This window comes from Diospyros lotus, chromosome 4 (genome assembly GCF_014633365.1).
Source record: "Diospyros lotus cultivar Yz01 chromosome 4, ASM1463336v1, whole genome shotgun sequence".
In the NCBI taxonomy this organism is placed as follows: Eukaryota; Viridiplantae; Streptophyta; class Magnoliopsida; order Ericales; family Ebenaceae; genus Diospyros; species Diospyros lotus.
The window spans coordinates 38775497-38794119 of record NC_068341.1 but is presented as its reverse complement, the minus strand read 5'-3'; the positions used below and the strand labels follow the sequence as shown (position 1 = coordinate 38794119).

Here is an 18623-nt window from a genome sequence, read left to right as displayed (position 1 = left end):
TATTTAATCTCTTAAATGGTCTTTTTGTCTGCTTGACAGCTGCGTAAGTCAGTAGAAAAGGTGGTTTACATATTGTTGGGGCTCACTTATTTACGCCATCCTAGGAATTCTTTTGACATTTAAATAGCTTCCACCTTTTACTCTGACAGAGAAATGAAGGAAAATTAATAATAATAATAATAATAATAATAATAATAATAAAGCAAAAAACTCATTTTCTCATGCCAATGTGAAGCGAAAGACGACTCCTGCTGACATGAAAGGAAAGGAGAAGAGTTGCAGCAGTAAACATGGATGGAGCAAGAAGGCGGCCTTTGGATGAAACCTCATCAATATCATGACATCACAGCAACCCCATCCCAGCTCCACATCTCTACTAAACCACCACCTCCTCCTTCTTCTTCTTCTTCTTCTTGCATTTCAGTCAGACCCAACCAGGTAGGTCACGTTGAATGTAGATATAATAATTAGTGCTTTTCATGGCAGCTAAGACTGTAACATCCTATCTTCCTATATGAAGATTTCTGGGTAATTAATATTTCCACCCTATTATTATTATTATTATTTAACAGCTTCATTTCACTAAATGCATCTCTAGTAGGAGTACCTCTTCTTTAGTCTTCACAGAGTAAGGGTAAGGGTTGGGTTGGGTTGGGTTGGGCTGTGTGGTGCCCCTTTGGGGATCATCACATCAGTAGCATTGGTCGAAGCAGAAGAAGAATCCTCTTGGCTTGTTTTCTGTCGGGGTTTTTGGCATTGCTTCTGCAGAGTCGTCTCTTACAGTCATCAAGGAGCTTGTACCGGGAGACTCTGGTGGCAAGACAGCATTCTCAGAAACGAAGATCCGGGCTGGGATGGCCGGCTCTGGCGGGCAAATCTTCGACAAGTAATTGAGAAGCATTTGTATTATTTGGCTGAAGTTGGGCCGAGCATTTGGATCCTCTTTCCAACACGAAGTCACGATTAAAGCCAGGTCTTCAGGAAGCTCATCAGCACTAGGCCTCGCGTTCTGAAACAGAACCAAGTACACAATCTCAAATCATAGCCAAGCTACTAATTTGGGAACCTGGTAAATAGGCTGCTACCCAATATTTTCCCAGAATACATTTATGGATAGAATACTCGCTCAATTTCCCATATTCGCCCTTCTCACTTATCTTTGTACACAATGTCAAACTGTCTAATCTTCTGACAATTGAGTCAGTCTTGCAGCAAAAAAAGTCTTCAATTTTGACAAACTAAAACTTAGTGGTCCATCAGTATGCTTTTTGTCCCTACTTTAGAGGTGAGGATCCAATCAACTAACAAGATACTGTTTGATGTCATCGTCCTAGTTATGCTCCATCATGCCCTAAAGGCTAAAACCCTCCCTTTCCCCAATCAAAATAAATAAACAAAAGTGGAAAAAAAAAAAAACACAATATAGGAAAGAAAATAAACGAGAAGAATAAGAATAATTACTTTGAAAGCAGCTGCATATGCTGCCTGCAGATTTGACATGCCTTCAAATGGTAGCTTGTTATGTATCAGCTCCCACAGTACAATTGCAAAGCTGTAGGCATCCACCTTATGGTTATAATGCTTCTTCTCTCCATGCCTCAGAGTAACCGTACTGTAAAGCTGCAAGTGAATAGAATGGAACCTACTAATAGTTAGTTATTTTAGTGCCAATCCGCAGCTCCTCCAGAGAATAATTAACCAAGCAAAAGAAAAGGAAACATAATTCATTATTGTACCTCTGGGGCCATCCATCGATAGGTTCCAGTTTCAGCAGTCATCATCTCTGTTAATGACTCTTCTCTTGCCAAACCGAAGTCGGCAAGTTTAACAGTTTTGTGGTCTCCTGTTAAGAGTAGGTTTTCTGGGAGCAATAATATCAAAGACAATTCATCAGTTTTTCTTACAGGTGGCCACTAAAAACAGGCATGGAAAATTAAAAGGAGATTTGAGGAAGCAAATACTCTTTCTAACAATTTTATGTGACTTAGCAAAAAAAGACATTTATTTGGCATGATATCCATTCAGGGAGGAGGGTAAACTTTGGCACGTGGTCAGTAGATGCTACAAATTACTTTCGCAAAACCAGTGTGAGAAGCCAAGTACTTGTGTCCTCTCCGCTTGTCAGAATTTTCAACCTATGACATAGAGCCATATGTAAACTGGCCATTTGTCAAAGACAACCGAAGATCATGAGAAAAAATATCAAACTTTAATTGAAATAAGTTGCATCTCCATTATCAGTTGTCAGTTTACCCAGACTCTAGTTTAGCTGTTGGTATCCTTTTCCATGAGTCCATTCATTCATCTTATATTCAGACTACGCGAGGAATCCTAAAAATATTATGAAAACCAAAACGATTTGATTTGGGAAAAAAGTCGCAGCAATAATCAAAAGAAGTCAGGCAACCCCAATAACCCAACTGTACTAATAGAAAGTAATGGATCATATTTTAAGCAACTGTCTAACATGCACATGAAAGATTCATACTTCCAGGCATTAGAAAGCATTCACTGTTCATCCTGTTCTAATGGCAAAAGATCTGTGAAGATGGACACAGACTCACTATTGCCGGTTATCTCACGGTCTTACACAGAAATGTTTTCAAGTATTTCCCGAAGCCATCTGTGCTCAGTAAATCTGGCATCCCTACACAGGATAAAATATTTAAAGACCTTATTCTTCCTAGACTCTCATGTCATTAAAAGAACAGTTATCAGCTAACAGCTCAATAATATCAGAATATCAACAGAACTTTCTAATTCCCAGCTCCATGAAATCTTTTGAGAAGGACAAACAAATTATGAGAGGCATAGACATGCATGCCATCAACAACTTGAGTTAGGCAAAGCCCAGTCCCATTTAAGTCACATCTGCAAACCAATTGGTTACAAAGGGAAAATAGAACCCGAATAAAGAACCTTTACCCTTCACCTGTGATATCTCAGCAATTCAATCAGAGGTGTGCATACGTAAAACAAGGAGAATATTTTATAGGCATCAGTTACTGAAGAACAATATTCAGGGTAACACAGCATCAAGATAACAGGAAATAGGAACAGTAGTATTAAATGTATGATGAAAGACATGTTTGAGGACTTTAAGAAGCTTAACCATTTAAGACGCTTGTAGAACATATCAAATACATGTTCCCAGCTAAAAGCAGTTGAGATAGGGATTTAAGATGAATAAAATAACTGCAGAATCCATACTTATACAGAAGTAGTTATGCCCATCAGGATTTCAATATAATATCAGATACTGATATTCTCAACAAGGCTATCTGTTCAGCTATCAATGACAACCTAATTAACATATACCTGGCTTTAGGTCACGGTGTATGATCACATGAGAGTGTAAGCATTCCATTGCACGAGCAATATCAAGAGCAAAGCCAATTGCAACACGAATATCCAAGGATCTTGGCCGCATATTCAGTAGGTATTTTCGCAATGTCCCACCAAGTAAAAGTTCAGTCACGATCACCATGACAGGTTCTTTGCAAGCTCCAATGAACTGCAGGTACAAAATAGAACTCAGCCATTGCACAAAAAACCAGTTTTGCAAATTGCAAGTTATTTCTGATTATCCACTCGCCCGATTGCAAGATATCCATCCAGATAAAGACACTTGCTATTTTTGGGTTTGATACAAATATAAAGAAACAAATAGACAAAGGGGAATGGGAGCATCGCTTTTATGATAGAAGAAAGAACCTTCACTAAATTCTTGTGTTGGACTCTAGATAACATTGCGACCTCTCTTGCAAACCGAACTTCCCTCTTTGCAATCTCCTCCGGGTGGTCCCCTCTATGGACAATTTTAATGGCAACATTCTGGTTCTTGTATCTGAATAAACAGTATCAGCCAAAAAAAAATAGAAAATAACATCATATCAGACACAAATCGTCAAATAATCCAATCAAACAAATAATAGCCACGGTTACTAAACAGTGGTTATAGGAGACGTTGATAAGAACAAATAAATTGCAAGTTTCAACAACGATTTTCTTTTATAGAGAAAAAAAAAACTGACAAACCAAAACTAAAATATCCCACCCTACAAAAGAGTCCGCACTTACCAAATTCCCAATTCCACATTCTCAATCAGCCAACATTACCCTTGAGAAACAATTTAAACTACCATGTATGTCAATGAAATTCTTTCGTACCATTCAATTTTCCGGTGAAAGCCACTAAAGTGGGAAGAATAGAATTATATGCATGATAAGTTTGTACAGCGAGCAAAATAGACTTACTTTCCCTCGTAGACTTTGGCATGAGCACCCTCTCCAATCTTCGGTCCAACAAAAAGAAGCTTCGGATCAACCAACCATTTAGCATCCAAATTGAACTCTACCACAGGGTAGAACATATTCCCAGATCCCATATTCTCACTCACCCTCTCCCCCTCTCTCTCTCCCCAAAATTTATCAAACGACTATCGGCTCACAAATTGAAAATCTTTCCATATCAGGGAAAGCAACAAACAGGCAGGTACATGAATGAATTCTACAGAAGAAGGTACGGAACTAAATAAAGAAGAGTTGCTATATTCTGCCCCAAAATCCCTCCCTGAGATTACCAAATCCCCAATAGATGCCCTCAAATTAGGGGGGCAAAATAATACAATTTCAGACAAACCCACCAACGACAGGCACAGAAACTCTAGAATCCACTTGAAGAAAACAAACAATAAAGTAGAACAAACTGAGCTCAGGAACAGAGCAGATGAGCTAACTCAGACAATCAAACAAACACTTGGACAGCAAAATTGAAGACGACAATTTAACAGTGCAAGGCAACGACCCAGATGGGGAATTTGGGGTGGAGTTTAGCATTCGCTGATCTCTCCGCGTTTGGAAACAAACAGCAAATTACTAGTCTCTGTTGTGCGATTCTCTTGATCTGCAAAGTTAAAAAGCCGCGGAAGGGAACGAGTGAGTCCCTGTCGGATGAACAGTGAGGGCGCAGGATTCTAAACTATTCTATAGGAATAGGATGGGAATGGGAAAGGGAAAAGGAAAAGGAAAGGAGAATAATATAAATAAACAAGGAGGAGAGGGGGGTAGAAATGTAAGAGAAGTAGATAGAGATGGCCCCGTGGCCGTGGGTGGCATGGGATGTGAGATATTATATTTTTATAATAATAATATTTTGGAAGAGACCTTAAAATAAATAAAATTAATCGGCCAGCAGCACATGGAAATGGATCCTCCTATTGGGGACAGCAATACTCAACCCTGGATGATGATGATGATGATGGGACTCTATCAAAAGCAATAATTGATTGGTAACGCTTATCATTTTATAGTTTTAAGGGTTAAGAGTTGTAAATTTAGATTGGACATTTGTGAGTTTCAATTATGTTTTTATCAAGTTTTAATGTCATCTTTCATACTGATCCATATTTGAGTAGCAAGTGTGGTGATGAACGTTGTTATGATTATGAAATAATACTTAAATACTGTTAAATCTTGTGAATTTGCTTAGGGTTTAATACTCTCCTCGTACTTAATTTTCATAAGATAGTGAGTAAGACATAAACACATAATTAGTTAGCACACTCGATGTTTTTCAAATATTTAGCCTCGTCGTCTTAACCAAGTGAAAAATAGTAATGTATAAAAGGATTAATAAACTATGTGACGTGCTATAAATAGCGAGTGAGGTAGCGTGTTATGTGACAAATAATTGACACATTAACAAAACGACATCGTTTTGTGTTATTTTTGTTACAGACTATAAGACAAAAATGACGTCGTTTTTGCCTTATTTATATTGTTCTAATTATTAAACTACAACAAGAATAAAGAAATACAACGTCGTTTTACTAATGTATCAATTATTTGACATGTTTGCCCACCACCTCATCCACCACATCAACTAGTACACACTCGTGGGAAATATAGAATAAAATTGACTTCAATCTTAAAGTATTAGATTCATATTAAAGTAATTCTTAATACGGGATAAAATTAAAAAATGATCGAAAGTTTATGATGAATTAGTCTATTAACCCTATATAAAATATAATAATTTTATAATATAACATTTTAATTATTATAAAAATTTCACTTAAAAACAGATCTGGTCAAAGGCTCAGGCAGCATGATTCAATATTAATCACTGCAAAATTCAAAATGATTCGTCGCTTTCATCTTTGACATATAGACAATAATTAAAAAAAAAAAGTGTCCATAGTGACGGTGCAAAAATTGAATCATCAATATAATTAGAAAAAGAAACGGATGGGGTGACAAAAAAATTCCATTCAACTTTACAAGTATTGGTAAATTGTAGAAGAGAAACAATGAAATCACCCTGAGATTAATCGGGAAAGTCGAGAAAGTCACTCGAAAACTTAAGTCGAGCACGGAGCAACAAAAAGTAAGCTAAGGAGCTAGAGATATCTTAGAATTAATATTAAGAATGACTACTTACCTCTAGTAGGAGTTCCACATCCTTTATAGCTATGCTAAGATATTTTTTCGTTTACAATTAAGTCTCCTTGTCGAACAAAATCCAAGAATCGTTAACCCCTTAAAATTTAAGAAAAATGGTTTATTCAAAATATATATGGATTGATTGCTAGATTTTATGAATTCCAATCCTAAGCAGGATCATCTTTCTTGCAAATCTTCATAAGCCCTTCCACTCAGGTCATAGAAGATCCCTTGTAGAGTACCAAGGTCGAATTAGGCCTAGTTAGGGGATCGAGGTTGAGTAAGGCCTAACCAATGGGTTGATTTTTTTTTTTTTCCATATTTTTGAAAGTCTCTCTCACTTTCTTGATTCAATGTCATTAAAGTGAGGAAATAAAAGTAATATCAACTTTTTCTAAACCAAAGCTAACTTGTCTGTATTAGAGCTAAGGTTGGCCTTTAGGTGTCAAGGTTGGCCTTCGAATGTCCAACCTTAGTCGAGATTAGCCATCAGATGTCGAGCCCAAGGTTGGCCCTTGAAGATTACTCAAAGGTTGCAATTTAGGATTCCAAAAGATGTGGGGGGGGGGGGGGGGGGGCATCGATGAATTGGCATGTAACGATGTGTGTAGACAAACAAGTTTTCTGTTAAACCTTTTTAAGAAGAAACACGCCCATGATCAGCTGATTTTTTTATGGAAATTTGCAACATCTTATTTGACCTTCAATATAAATCCCATGCGACAATTCAAACTTCATCTTCTTGCTCTTTCTTTACTCACAAGATTCCTACTAAGTTGTGTCCTTCCTTCTTCTAAGTTCTTTGCCTCTATCTCCTTACTATTTTTCCTTTCAATCAAATCGCATTTTCTACTCTAGAAAATGTCGAGGGACTCAAGCTTGTGGCTTTAGAGCAACATCTAGCTAGGATTAACATCAAAACCAAGTGGACTTTATCGCAATAATAGGAAAAGTTCCTAAAAAAATATGAGATCCTAGATTCTTAAGGAGTCGAATTCAATACTAGCCTCAAGGTCTTCAACCTATACTAGTTCATGCTTTTGACTTTAGTTGTTGTTTACTGCCTCATTGTTGAAGATAATCACTAGTATGACGGTACAAGCAAAAATAAATTTTTTACAATATATCAAATACACGCAACAGAATATAATATACACATCATACATAACTTGGATATTTAAGGAACACACATAGTCAATAATTGAATACATAAATAAATGCATATCTATTGTCCGATGTAAAGTTGAGGTATAAAAATAATTTATGTACTAAGACTGTATCCACCTCATGTTGTGGTGGTCTTAATCTGTCTACACCTAGTATGCAGCAATGTACTATTTCAGTCACCTCTTCTTGTGCTAAACACAAAAGATCTGCATATCACTAGTGTTCACGTCTCAAAATAATATGCATAACAATTACACGTATAATTTTTATAATATTTTTAGAGGAAATAAAAAGAAGAAAATGAAGCAAAATCGTGAGGGAGAGAGAATGAAGAGAGAAATGGGACAAAGGCCCTGTCCCTTTATTTATTAATTTTTTCTTCCCCCTTCCCCTTTTCTTCTTCTCCCAATTCCATTCTTTCTCACGTCAGCCAACCCCTGGTTATTGTGCAATCAATAATTGATTTCACTACGTACTATAATCCGCAATCAATGATTGATTTTATACTATACATTATTACTGTGCACTATGCATTATTGGTAGAAGGGGCCAAAGATCAACTTTTAACCTAACCATTTTCAGAGACATTTTAGGCACACGGTGTCGATACCAAATGCAACACTATATAGTATGTGACTTTTTAGGTTCACCACCCGCTAATAATCAGATAACACCGAAACTTTTACCCATCACCGGAACTTTTTCAAATTCTAACAACGTTCCAAAAGTTCATGAATAACGCCTAGCAACGGTTCAAAATAATATAGGTGGTAGTGAAGACTTACTTCAAATGAACCTATTACAATTGATAATTATCGTATGCTATAATCATTCTATCACCTAACGTCCCAACTGAGCGAGAGCTATGGAGTGACAAATTCAGCAACTATGTGTCAGACCTCATTAATGTGACTAGATGACACCTTAGGAAACACATTTCCTGACTTTCAATTTGTCTTGGCCACGAACTGTCCCGTCACATTAATAGTAGATCACATAAGACGTTCACTTTATCAAATATCGATGAGGGTGACGGATCCTATTCCCAACACGTATCTCCATATACCAGTAATATAAAATCACATAGATGAACGTTCTCATCTCTTAATTAGATAGTTCGGCTCATTAGCAAATCTCATACACCAATACATAAAACAATCGTGTTGGTTTAAATCTAAGGATCAATACACCATCGCAACTTAATGACTCGACCATTATCCATCAAGCCATATGGTCAGTCATCAGCATTACATTAGTCTGATAAATTCTACAACGACCACTCACGAGTTTACTACCGACATCTCATGTCATATGGCACATGATACACCATCCTTCCATTGGTATCCCCATACTGAACGAGGTAATAACCCCTGTGTTAGTCCATACTCGATTTATCGAAGTCCCCATCTAAAAAATCTAAGACTAAGAATAGTTTAAGAAATTCTATTTCCAGATAATCATATCACTCAGTCTCAACATCTTGAGAATAAGATTCTAATATATAAGATCTAGGGACTCATTTATATAATTGATTGGAGAAAATATGAATGAAGAAAACGATGTCTTTTATTGATTTATACAAAAATATAATTAATGCCTTGAAAATAAGCCAGCTAGATGTCATCCAAATTTAGCATAAGAGTACGTAACACTAACAATTGTTGCATCCAAGACTTCCTTCACGAACTCAAAATCATGCATGCTCAATTTTCTCCTTATGCCTAGAGATACTTGATGGCTTTCGTTCTAGTTTCCTTCGCCCTAATATTCTAGTTCAACCTAGTTCATGATTCAAGTGGTTGGATCTACTTCTCCCCCTAAAAGATCCCCCCATATGAGAAATTTGAAGCATAAGGCCGGGGAGCTAATCCCTAACAGAGGCTCTAAATATACAAATGATTGAAAAGAAGATTGTCTTCAACCATCCTTGGTTATGTGAGTCCTTAGAGGAAATCTAGTTTGTCTTGAGATACACAAAATGCCTTTTAACAAACATTAAGGAGAACGTGAATAGATTTTTTAGCGCTCAGAGCATCTTTGATGACTTCAAGAAAGAGATTTTCTCAAGACCATTCTTAATAAACTTCGAGCTTTTTGGTAAGTGAAGTATGTCTTTTTTTCTTTTTCCTTTATAGAGTTGTATTCCTTTGTCTTTCATCTTTTTTGTTTTTCTCTCATATTTGTCTTCCCTTTTCCCATCCAAGTGAATACTTTATCTATGTTATGCTTACAACGAACATTTTTGGAGAAGTTTGGATTTTTTGAAGTTGAGGGGAGAGGGGGTTCCATCTCTCTCTAATGGGCATGAGAATGAAATCTATAAGAAGATGGTTGACATTAGCCTTTCAAGGCGCCTTGGCTAAAAAAAAAGCAATTGAAGTTGGCCTTCTAGATAAAAGGGTCTAGTCGAAGAGTCTCAAGGGAAAGAAGTCTAGACGGGCACTCCTAAAAGGCAAGATATTTTTGAATCTAAGGATAAAAAGGCAAAAAAGTCTGACCTTTGATAAAGGTCCTTGAGCTAATGTCAAGAGTTTAGTGGAGAAAGCCATCTCAACACAAGATAAAGACAAGCACTTTGAAGAAAGGCTAGTAATCATCACTTTGGTCACCAAGATTAAAAGGAAGGCTAAAGAAAGAGTTATTTAGACTTTAAGGTCATATGATCCTTTGTTGAGAATGGCAACTTTAATGATCATTTTTATAGCCATGCAAAGATAGTTCTTTGTTTAGGATTAAGTCTCATTGTCACACAATACCTAAGAGTTGTTATCTTAGAAAAACTCGAAGGAATTGAGATTATATTTGCAAACTACTCCCTAAGGTTTAGGAAAATGAGTTTATATCAAGTTTATCGAAATTTGGATTAATTGTTAAATTGCAAGACTTTTAATCCTAAACAAGATCGATTTAATTGCAAGTCTATGAAAGTCCCTTCGTTCGACACCATATAGGCCCCTTGCAAAATACCAAAGTCGAATAAAGCCTACCTAGTAAGTTGAGGCCATACAAAACCTATCTTGTGGGGTCAAGATTAAGTGAAAACGGGCCAATAAATCGACTATAGAATATCATCATAAACACATGCCAAGTTCCTATTATATATATACTTGCAAGCTCACGAATTAATTATTTTGATGTGCTTTTGTTATTATATTTACTATCTAATTCTACTTATACACACACTATAAAACATCTAAAATTACACTTAAATTTATTATTATCATTATAAAATTTGAATCCCATTAAATAAGATCTACCACAAATTCTAATTCTCAATCTATCATTATTCATAATTCTATAATTTATAACATCATATAAAACCTGATGCTTACCAATAAGACTCGACAATTATTTACAACTTAGAAGGAAACTCGACGAAAATAATTGAGTCAAAAAGTAACCATTTTTGTAAGTTTCTTGTGGCAGCCATTGGTCACAAATGGACATGGCATGGGACATTGCATGACAGGGAAGGAAGTATTACACTAGCCACGAGGTTAATTAAAAATGGACGACTTTGTGGTTTGACTTTGACTCTGAATTAGTTGGTAAGATTGAGTTTCAAAAAGTATTAAATTGGGTACCATGTGCCCATCTAATTAATCTATTTATTAATTCCCAATTTTTCAATTTAGGTCAATTTGATCTTTAATTTTTTTTATTCAAATTTAACTGAATCATTTTAAGGGTTAAACTGACCAAATCAAAAAAAGTTGAGGGCTAATTTGGTATTTTCTTCCAAATTAATTTTATAAACCTATTCTTGTATCATACGAGTTAAACACCTTGTGATTGAAATCATGTTTATTTTTATATATTTTACTTAAAAATTAAAAAAACATAATAATGGAAATTTTTATTTCTCAACTTAAAACTCATAATTTCTAAATCGTAATAAATTTTCATAACAACTTAATTAATTACCACAATAAAACTCATATTTATTTAAAAATTATTTGAAAAATTGAGCTTGACTATTTTAGTTCGAATTGTACTTATTTTTTGTAATTTGGCCTTTGAAATGTTTTAAATATTTGAATATTTAAAATAATTTGTAAGTCGAACTATAAAAATAAGTATAGTTCGAATTGAAAGTAATTTTATTATAATAAATAAAATTAAAATTAACAAATATTATCTTTTAAGGTAGCGTTTGTTAAAATGAGTAAGATAAAGTTATATCAAAATAAAGTTTGAATGTTTTTCAGATCAAGATATTGAATGATCAAAATAATATTGGGAAGCATTTCAAGTTTTTTATTAAATAATTTGTTAAATCTTTTGAAATGTACTGGAGGACACATACATAATTTTTTCTTATTTATAAGGATCAAAATAAATTTATCTAGAGGGATAGAGATAAATTTATCTAAAAAAACTTAGATAAGAAGTCACATGACTTATTTTTTAAAGGTCGCTAAATAAATTTAACAAATACAATAAAAATTATTTTTGTCTAAAATGCTTTCTATATCACTTTCTTCGATCTATATCTTGATCATGTAATATTTGTTAACTAAGATATAGATTAAAAAATATAAGATATAAAAAATATTTTAGACTTTTGTTATTTTCAATAGATTTGTTAAATTTATCTGACGATCCTTGTAAAAGAAGTCACGTAACTTTTTATCTGAATTTTTTTAAATATGTTTAATTTTCTCTTTTTTAAGATAAATATATTTTAATCCTTATAAATAAATAAAAAATGACGTTTATATTTTAAAAAATTTAACAAATAATTTAATAAAAAATATTTTATATTTTTTAATTTTATCTTAATTATTTTATATTTTAATATAATTAAACTTAGTAGTCATCTCGAGCACCACTTCCTTATTAATAATGGAGGAGAGAGAGCTTCTAGGAGATTTGTCGGTGCATTGCGGAAGCGGTGAGTAGACTTTTCTGCTCAATGAATGGCCGCCCACTCTCCCCTCAATCAACAACTCCAAATTAGAAGATAAAAGTGAAAAAGAATAGACATTTATTATTATATAAGGAGAGGAATCGTTAAAATTACCATTATAAATATTATTGATTGAACGCAGATTGGTCACCGGACGCCACCCGTTCTCAATAAACTCTAGCTTTGCTTTTAAAACCCTTATCAATAGCGTGAAGTTTTGAAACGAAAATTCTTAAGAGTCAAATAGGTTGATAGACAAGTTTATGGAATGAGAATTAAAAAATTAAAATATCATCGCTCATATTGTATTGTACTTTTTCTAATATAATGTGAGTGAAGACATTTTAGTCTTTTAATTTTTATTCTATAAATCTGTCTATTAATATGCCTGACCCTATAAAAAATTTGAAAATCTAAAAGATGTTATCATTTATTAATTTTAGGACACAAATTTCAATTGCCCTCTAATATAAAACCTTAAATTCAGCTTCAGGTACTATCACCTCATAGCTTAACAATAAATATCAAATAATAATGATGAGTATCTAATATCGAGTTTGACTAATTATATCAACTTTAAATGTCATGTTTACTTCTCACCATGCTTTGTTAACAGAGAAGCCTAACTAGGCTTGCAAATGAATCAAATTGTTTGTAAATAATTTAACGTTTAATTCAATAAAAGTTTATTCATTAATATAAATGAGTCAAGTTTGAGTTTAATTTTAAAGTTTAATTTGTAAATGAGATGAAGTTAAACTCGGTAAAATTCGATTTGTCAGCTTGCAAGCTGACTCGATTAAAAGTTCACGAGCAAATCCAATTAGAAGTTTGCGATTAATTCGTTTATAAATATATTAATACATTTATTCATAATTTTATAAATATATTATTTTATAGTTAGATAATATATGTATATATTAGATACATATTTTATAAGTATATTATTTAAAAAATGCATAATAATATACATAAATCATTATATCTATATCATATATTTATTAAATTTGATTGATTGATTGATTTAAGAGATGTGTTGTCTCTCCATCTCCAAGAAACCCTTTCTTTTTTTCTTATTTTCTCTCATCTCTCTCCATCCCTTCCATTTGTCGCATACTTCTTCATCTTCTTATCTCACAAAGAGATAGCCTATCTATGCATGTTTTATTTCTCTTCGTCTCCTTCTGGCACTAGGCAGGGACGATCGACAATAGCTTCTCTTTTTTTTCATTGGTTGTGACTTACAACCGACACCTGTTTTCCATCTTCTCTAACCCATTGGTGTGCGACCTCCGTGCCTGTGATCGTCCACCTTCTTCGATGAAGGCAACCGCCAACCATTCACTTTTTCTCCAATCGATTCGTCTTTTTCGATCGAACGTTTGCAACACAAACTCATTCATCGCCTACGCCTACAACTTCGAGCCCTTATCGAGCTTTCTGATGAGTCAAGCTCAAGCCCATACACTTACTCACCAAGCTAAGGCTGAGCTCAACAAAACTCAACTCGCTTTGATTCAATTGCAACCTTGAGCCTAACCTAGTATTATTGGATTTTTTTTCCATGGCACATGTCAAGTGGTTAGACTATGATAAATTGAGATTCATACCAATAGGCCATGGATTTGACTCTTACTCTGCGTAGTAAGACAAAGTCTCCATATTCGATTTATCTCTTCTGTCGAAATTGAAAACATGAGCGGTAGGAAACTGCACAACAACGATAATCCCAAGTAGTATTGTTGGATTTATAGGCGATACTTGAATATTGGCTTATCTTTAGATTTTTAAGTTGTCAACTATATTATACGTAATTTATGAGTGAAGTGACGAGTTGTGTAATCTTTTAGTTATTTATATTTATCATTCAACCAAGAAAAAAAAATGATTTCACTATTAAGGTGGCATTTAAAAAGATGAAGTTCAAATGAGAAAAAGATGTTTCAAGTTGGAATTTTGTATCTCCCATGAAACTTAGATAGTCAACCATTGTGCTTAACTTGAGTTAGGGTTAAGGGTTGATGACGTATACATTGATGGCTCATCAAAGATTAATTATTCATAATGATTTGGATTATTATGGTGTGCAACTTGAGAAGCAAAATGTTAAATTAACTTCTAATTAACTCGATCAAAGTTGTCTTAAGATTTATTTTGTATACAAAAGATCATTTCCCTTTCTCCCAAGGCCCACCAAAAAAAGAAATCGAAATTAACTTCTACAAGAAAAATAGGAGTTTTTTGGCTTTTTTCTAACACATTTCTATGATTTTTTTTTTTCAAACCTCTAGAATAAGCTAGGTTGTCAAAAATGCCTTTCGGATAATTTTTAGTAATTTGCGAAATGCTCCCGAAATATTTCACAAATTACAAAAATGTCCTAAAAAGATTTCAGATCATCTTTATCATTTTCATGCTTAAGAGAGAATAAGTCTAGTAATGATGAGCCAGCCATTTACACGTTTATAAACTCTAAAAATGAAGCTAAAAAAACGTTGGCATTTTGCAATGTAAACGTCGGAAATTTTGTTTTGTTAAAAAGGCCAAAATTTCTCTCTTTTATCCCATGACCATCTCTCTCTATGTCACAGTCCTCTGGCTGTGCCATTTTGTCCTTGCCACCACTTGCTGCTCCAATCTACTCGTGAGTTGTACCTTTTCAAGACTCTCCTTGTGTTTCGTGGATCCCATTATTTGGTTTATTATGGTGTATTTATGGTTTATTATTAGTTTGGTTTTTGTAGGAGTCATTGTGGTTTATTGGTGGATTTAGGGTTTATATGTGATTTATTCTAGTTTAGGGTTTATTATAGTTTAGGTGTTTATCTATGGTTTAGGTTTTAGGTGTGCATGAAATTAATCTGATTATTTTTTCTTATTTTAATCAAATCTTTTGAAGATTGCCCACAACTTGTTTGTCAAAATGCCACAATAAGCCAATAGGGGTAAGCAAGAAAAATCAAACCAACCACTCAATACGCATAAATCAAATCGATCCAAACTATCAAATCGCTAAATTACGAGAGAATCATTCGTTATGGTTTGTCAATTTTAAAAAAGTCTAAATTGCTCGCCTACCCAAATGCTAAACAAAATTAAGTTCGTTATGGTTTGAATTTTTTTTTATTTACTCATAAAATTATGAATTTTAATTGATTATCAAATAAATACGTAAAGAAAATTATCAAAACAACCCAGCAAATGTTCCCCTGTTGGTGTCTAATTCTGTAAATTGGATTACTTCACAGTAACAATTGCATCCAAAGATGGGTGGATGCCTCTGGCCTCTGCCTCGTTATCCCTTCTTGGTGTTATATAAAGGGTGTAGAATTGTGTAGAATGTCTTAAAAGACTTTAAAATGTTTTAGAATGTTTTAGGATATCTAGAACATTTCAAAATGTTTTAGAAGACTCCAGAAATATGTAGACTAGTTTAAAAAGATCTAGATTAGTTTAGAGAAGTTTGAAAAATTTTAAAATATTATGAAATCTTATAGAGTTGTGTAGAATATTTTATAATATGATAGATGTATGAAAAGTTTCTAGAGAAGCAATAACCACCATATAATCAAGTTGATCTCCATCTTTCATTGAGGAGGCCAGTAGACATTCATTTGTAAGTATGAAGTCAAATCAAAAACCTTGTAAAGCATTTTTAAAGTAATTGAAGTTCTTTATTTTTCAAGATTCCTTTCAAATGTTCTTTCTTTGTTTCTACATTCTCTCTTACTTTTTAAAATTCTTTAGCTATTTTTATAGCGTGTTTGAACGATGGATTGACTTAGTTGCAATGGATTACGACTAAATGTCGCACGATCGTTGATAAAAGTCCAATCCTGTGACAATATTGAAGGGAATAAGAGTATGGGTCTGGGCCCATCTCTCTTTTTTTTTTTTTTTTTTCCAAAACCCAAATGGATTTATTTTTGAAATAAAAAGAATTCGGCCTTCAACTTTAATTAGATCTGTTTGGGGTTAATTTAATTTAAATTAAGAGTGTTTTTGGGCCTGTTTTAATTAATTTCGGACAGCAGGTCTGATATCGTAATTTAAAGTAGCTTGGTTTATTCTAAAACCAGCTGGGCTGGTCTTTTAAATCCAAGGCTTGTTTTGGTTTGTTTTAAATGAAAACAAAAATGTGTCATTTTATATACATTGTGGGTTTGGGCCAAATTTAAATAATATAAGTAATTAATTATAAATTCTTGTGAATTTGTATTCAGTTACATAAATATGAATGTTATTTGTTTTATTGATTATAATAAATTCTAAGAATTTATATTTGTTCCCATAAACATGCATATTACTATGAATAAGATGTTGGAATTGGTGTGTTATAGGTTCATGTGAATTTATATAAATTCAGACATGAATATTTGTTTGTTTTATATTCATATATTGTGACATCATGCATATTATGTTGTGAGAAGATGTTAGAGAATAAAATGATTTCCGATTCAATTCAATATATTTTGTATTATGAAATTAAAAAGAAATTATTTAAATAGTTTATAACAAATGATGATTGGGAACTTAATGAATTTTTAAGTTTGTTCCGATTCAATATATTTTTTTGAATTGTCAATGACAAAATTGAGGATAGTGACGATCAAGTTTGACACTTACAAGAAGCACTTTAATCACTCAATAAGATTATCATCTTAAGGAGATATCACATATGATAAGAGAGCTCAAAGGAGCTGGTCACACCCTAAGCAATAAGTAACATGTTTAAACTATAATTAAATTTCTCCCGAATTTATGAGGACATGTAAAAGTGAATTTGACTCACAATGAATCACTCAAAACTTTTGATGATGTTGTAGATCACATTGAATTGGAGGATAAGCACTTTGGAGGTAGCTAGACCTTCCAATAGTTGATTTTATTATTTTGGATACTACTTATGGTGGTTCTCAATAATAATAATAATTATTATTGTTTTTCACTTCTCTCTAGTTCTAGTGACGCAAATGTAGATGAAAATGTTTAGTATACTAGACTATATCACATTGGATAAGACAGAATGAACATGTTAGTTGGAGAAAATCTACTGAGATCACTCACTAAAGTTGACTTACTGATATGTGAATATTATTTGGTTAGAAAAACAACAACAGAACCATTCGAAAGGGGACAAAAGTCGAACAAGCTTTCCAACTTTATCTATTCAAACATTTTTGTGGTTTGATGAATGTGAGGGTGAGGAATGGACCTCATGTTTCATTACTTTTATAGATTATTTCATACTCTTTTATCATACCTACCTAATTAACTTCCATAAATCCGAGGCAACATATTGCTTTAAACTATTTTGCAATCAGGTTGAGAATTAGTTAAAAAGAAATGTCAAGACCTTGAAGATAAACTGATGATGTGAATATTTGTCTAAATAATTCAAGAAAATGTGTAATGAAAGATAAATTATCAGGCAATTGATCCTTCTTGAAACACAATAAAATAAATGAAAGGGAATGGTGACTTGCTGACACACAATCCATAAAAGAATTATGCATGGATTGGAGGATGTGATTGGGATTTGGGAGGCTTCAATCCTCTTGAGTGTTTGTGATGCTATGTGTATTGAATATCCTATTTTGAACCAGGGAAAACATATTCTCAATGCTTTATAAAATTTTGGATTATTCCTGGAAAGTAAGATTGGGTGATAGACTATTGTTTTCTTCCTTCTTTCTTGATTCATTAGATTCATTAAAATTAAAAGTTAGAATTTTAAGAAAAATTGATGACTTAAATGAGCATCTGTGGAAGTTTTAATTGAGAAGTAAATGAGGCTCTTTCTTGGTACTTGGTATATAATTTGCGATTTATTCTTGATTTGTTGTGTTATGAGTATCATCAAGTTTTGTTTATTTATGCAACTTGCATTATAATTATGTCTTCCCTAGCAAGGACAAGGCACTGTATTGTATCAATTTCTTTGAGCAATCTTACGAGATTGGATGATCATGTGAAGGCTTGATTTTTGACATGTGGTGTGGAATTATCTTGCATATATTGTTTAATGGAAGTTCTGATGACTTTTATTTTCCAGATTACTTCCTGTTAATGAATAATGCCATGCCACCATAGTACCACAACA

The 18623-nt window shown here is 33.3% G+C and overlaps 1 protein-coding gene across 1 annotated transcript; it reads right to left on the bottom strand.

Annotated features, from left to right (window-relative positions):
* Positions 1-255: 255 nt before the first annotated feature.
* LOC127800549 (serine/threonine-protein kinase STY13) lies at positions 256-5012 on the bottom strand. Its single transcript, XM_052335225.1, has 6 exons — positions 4258-5012; positions 3715-3847; positions 3319-3514; positions 1737-1861; positions 1462-1620; positions 256-1009 (listed from the first exon to the last, which is right to left on the bottom strand). The coding sequence occupies exons 1-6, from the start codon at positions 4386-4388 to the stop codon at positions 692-694; spliced, it is 1062 nt and encodes a 353-aa protein (XP_052191185.1). The 5' UTR covers positions 4389-5012; the 3' UTR covers positions 256-691.
* Between the last annotated feature and the right edge of the window lie 13611 nt (positions 5013-18623).

Bases quoted from the DNA above. Each gene is read 5' to 3' on its own strand.
- LOC127800549 (XM_052335225.1), bottom strand. From the start codon at position 4,388: ATGGGATCTGGGAATATGTTCTACCCTGTGGTAGAGTTCAATTTGGAT. The intron at 1,862-3,318 runs GTATATGTTAAT...TATTGCTCCCAG, and splicing joins ACACCGTGACCTAAAGCCAG to AAAACCTACTCTTAACAGGA. The intron at 1,621-1,736 runs GTACAATAATGA...ATTCACTTGCAG, and splicing joins ATCGATGGATGGCCCCAGAG to CTTTACAGTACGGTTACTCT.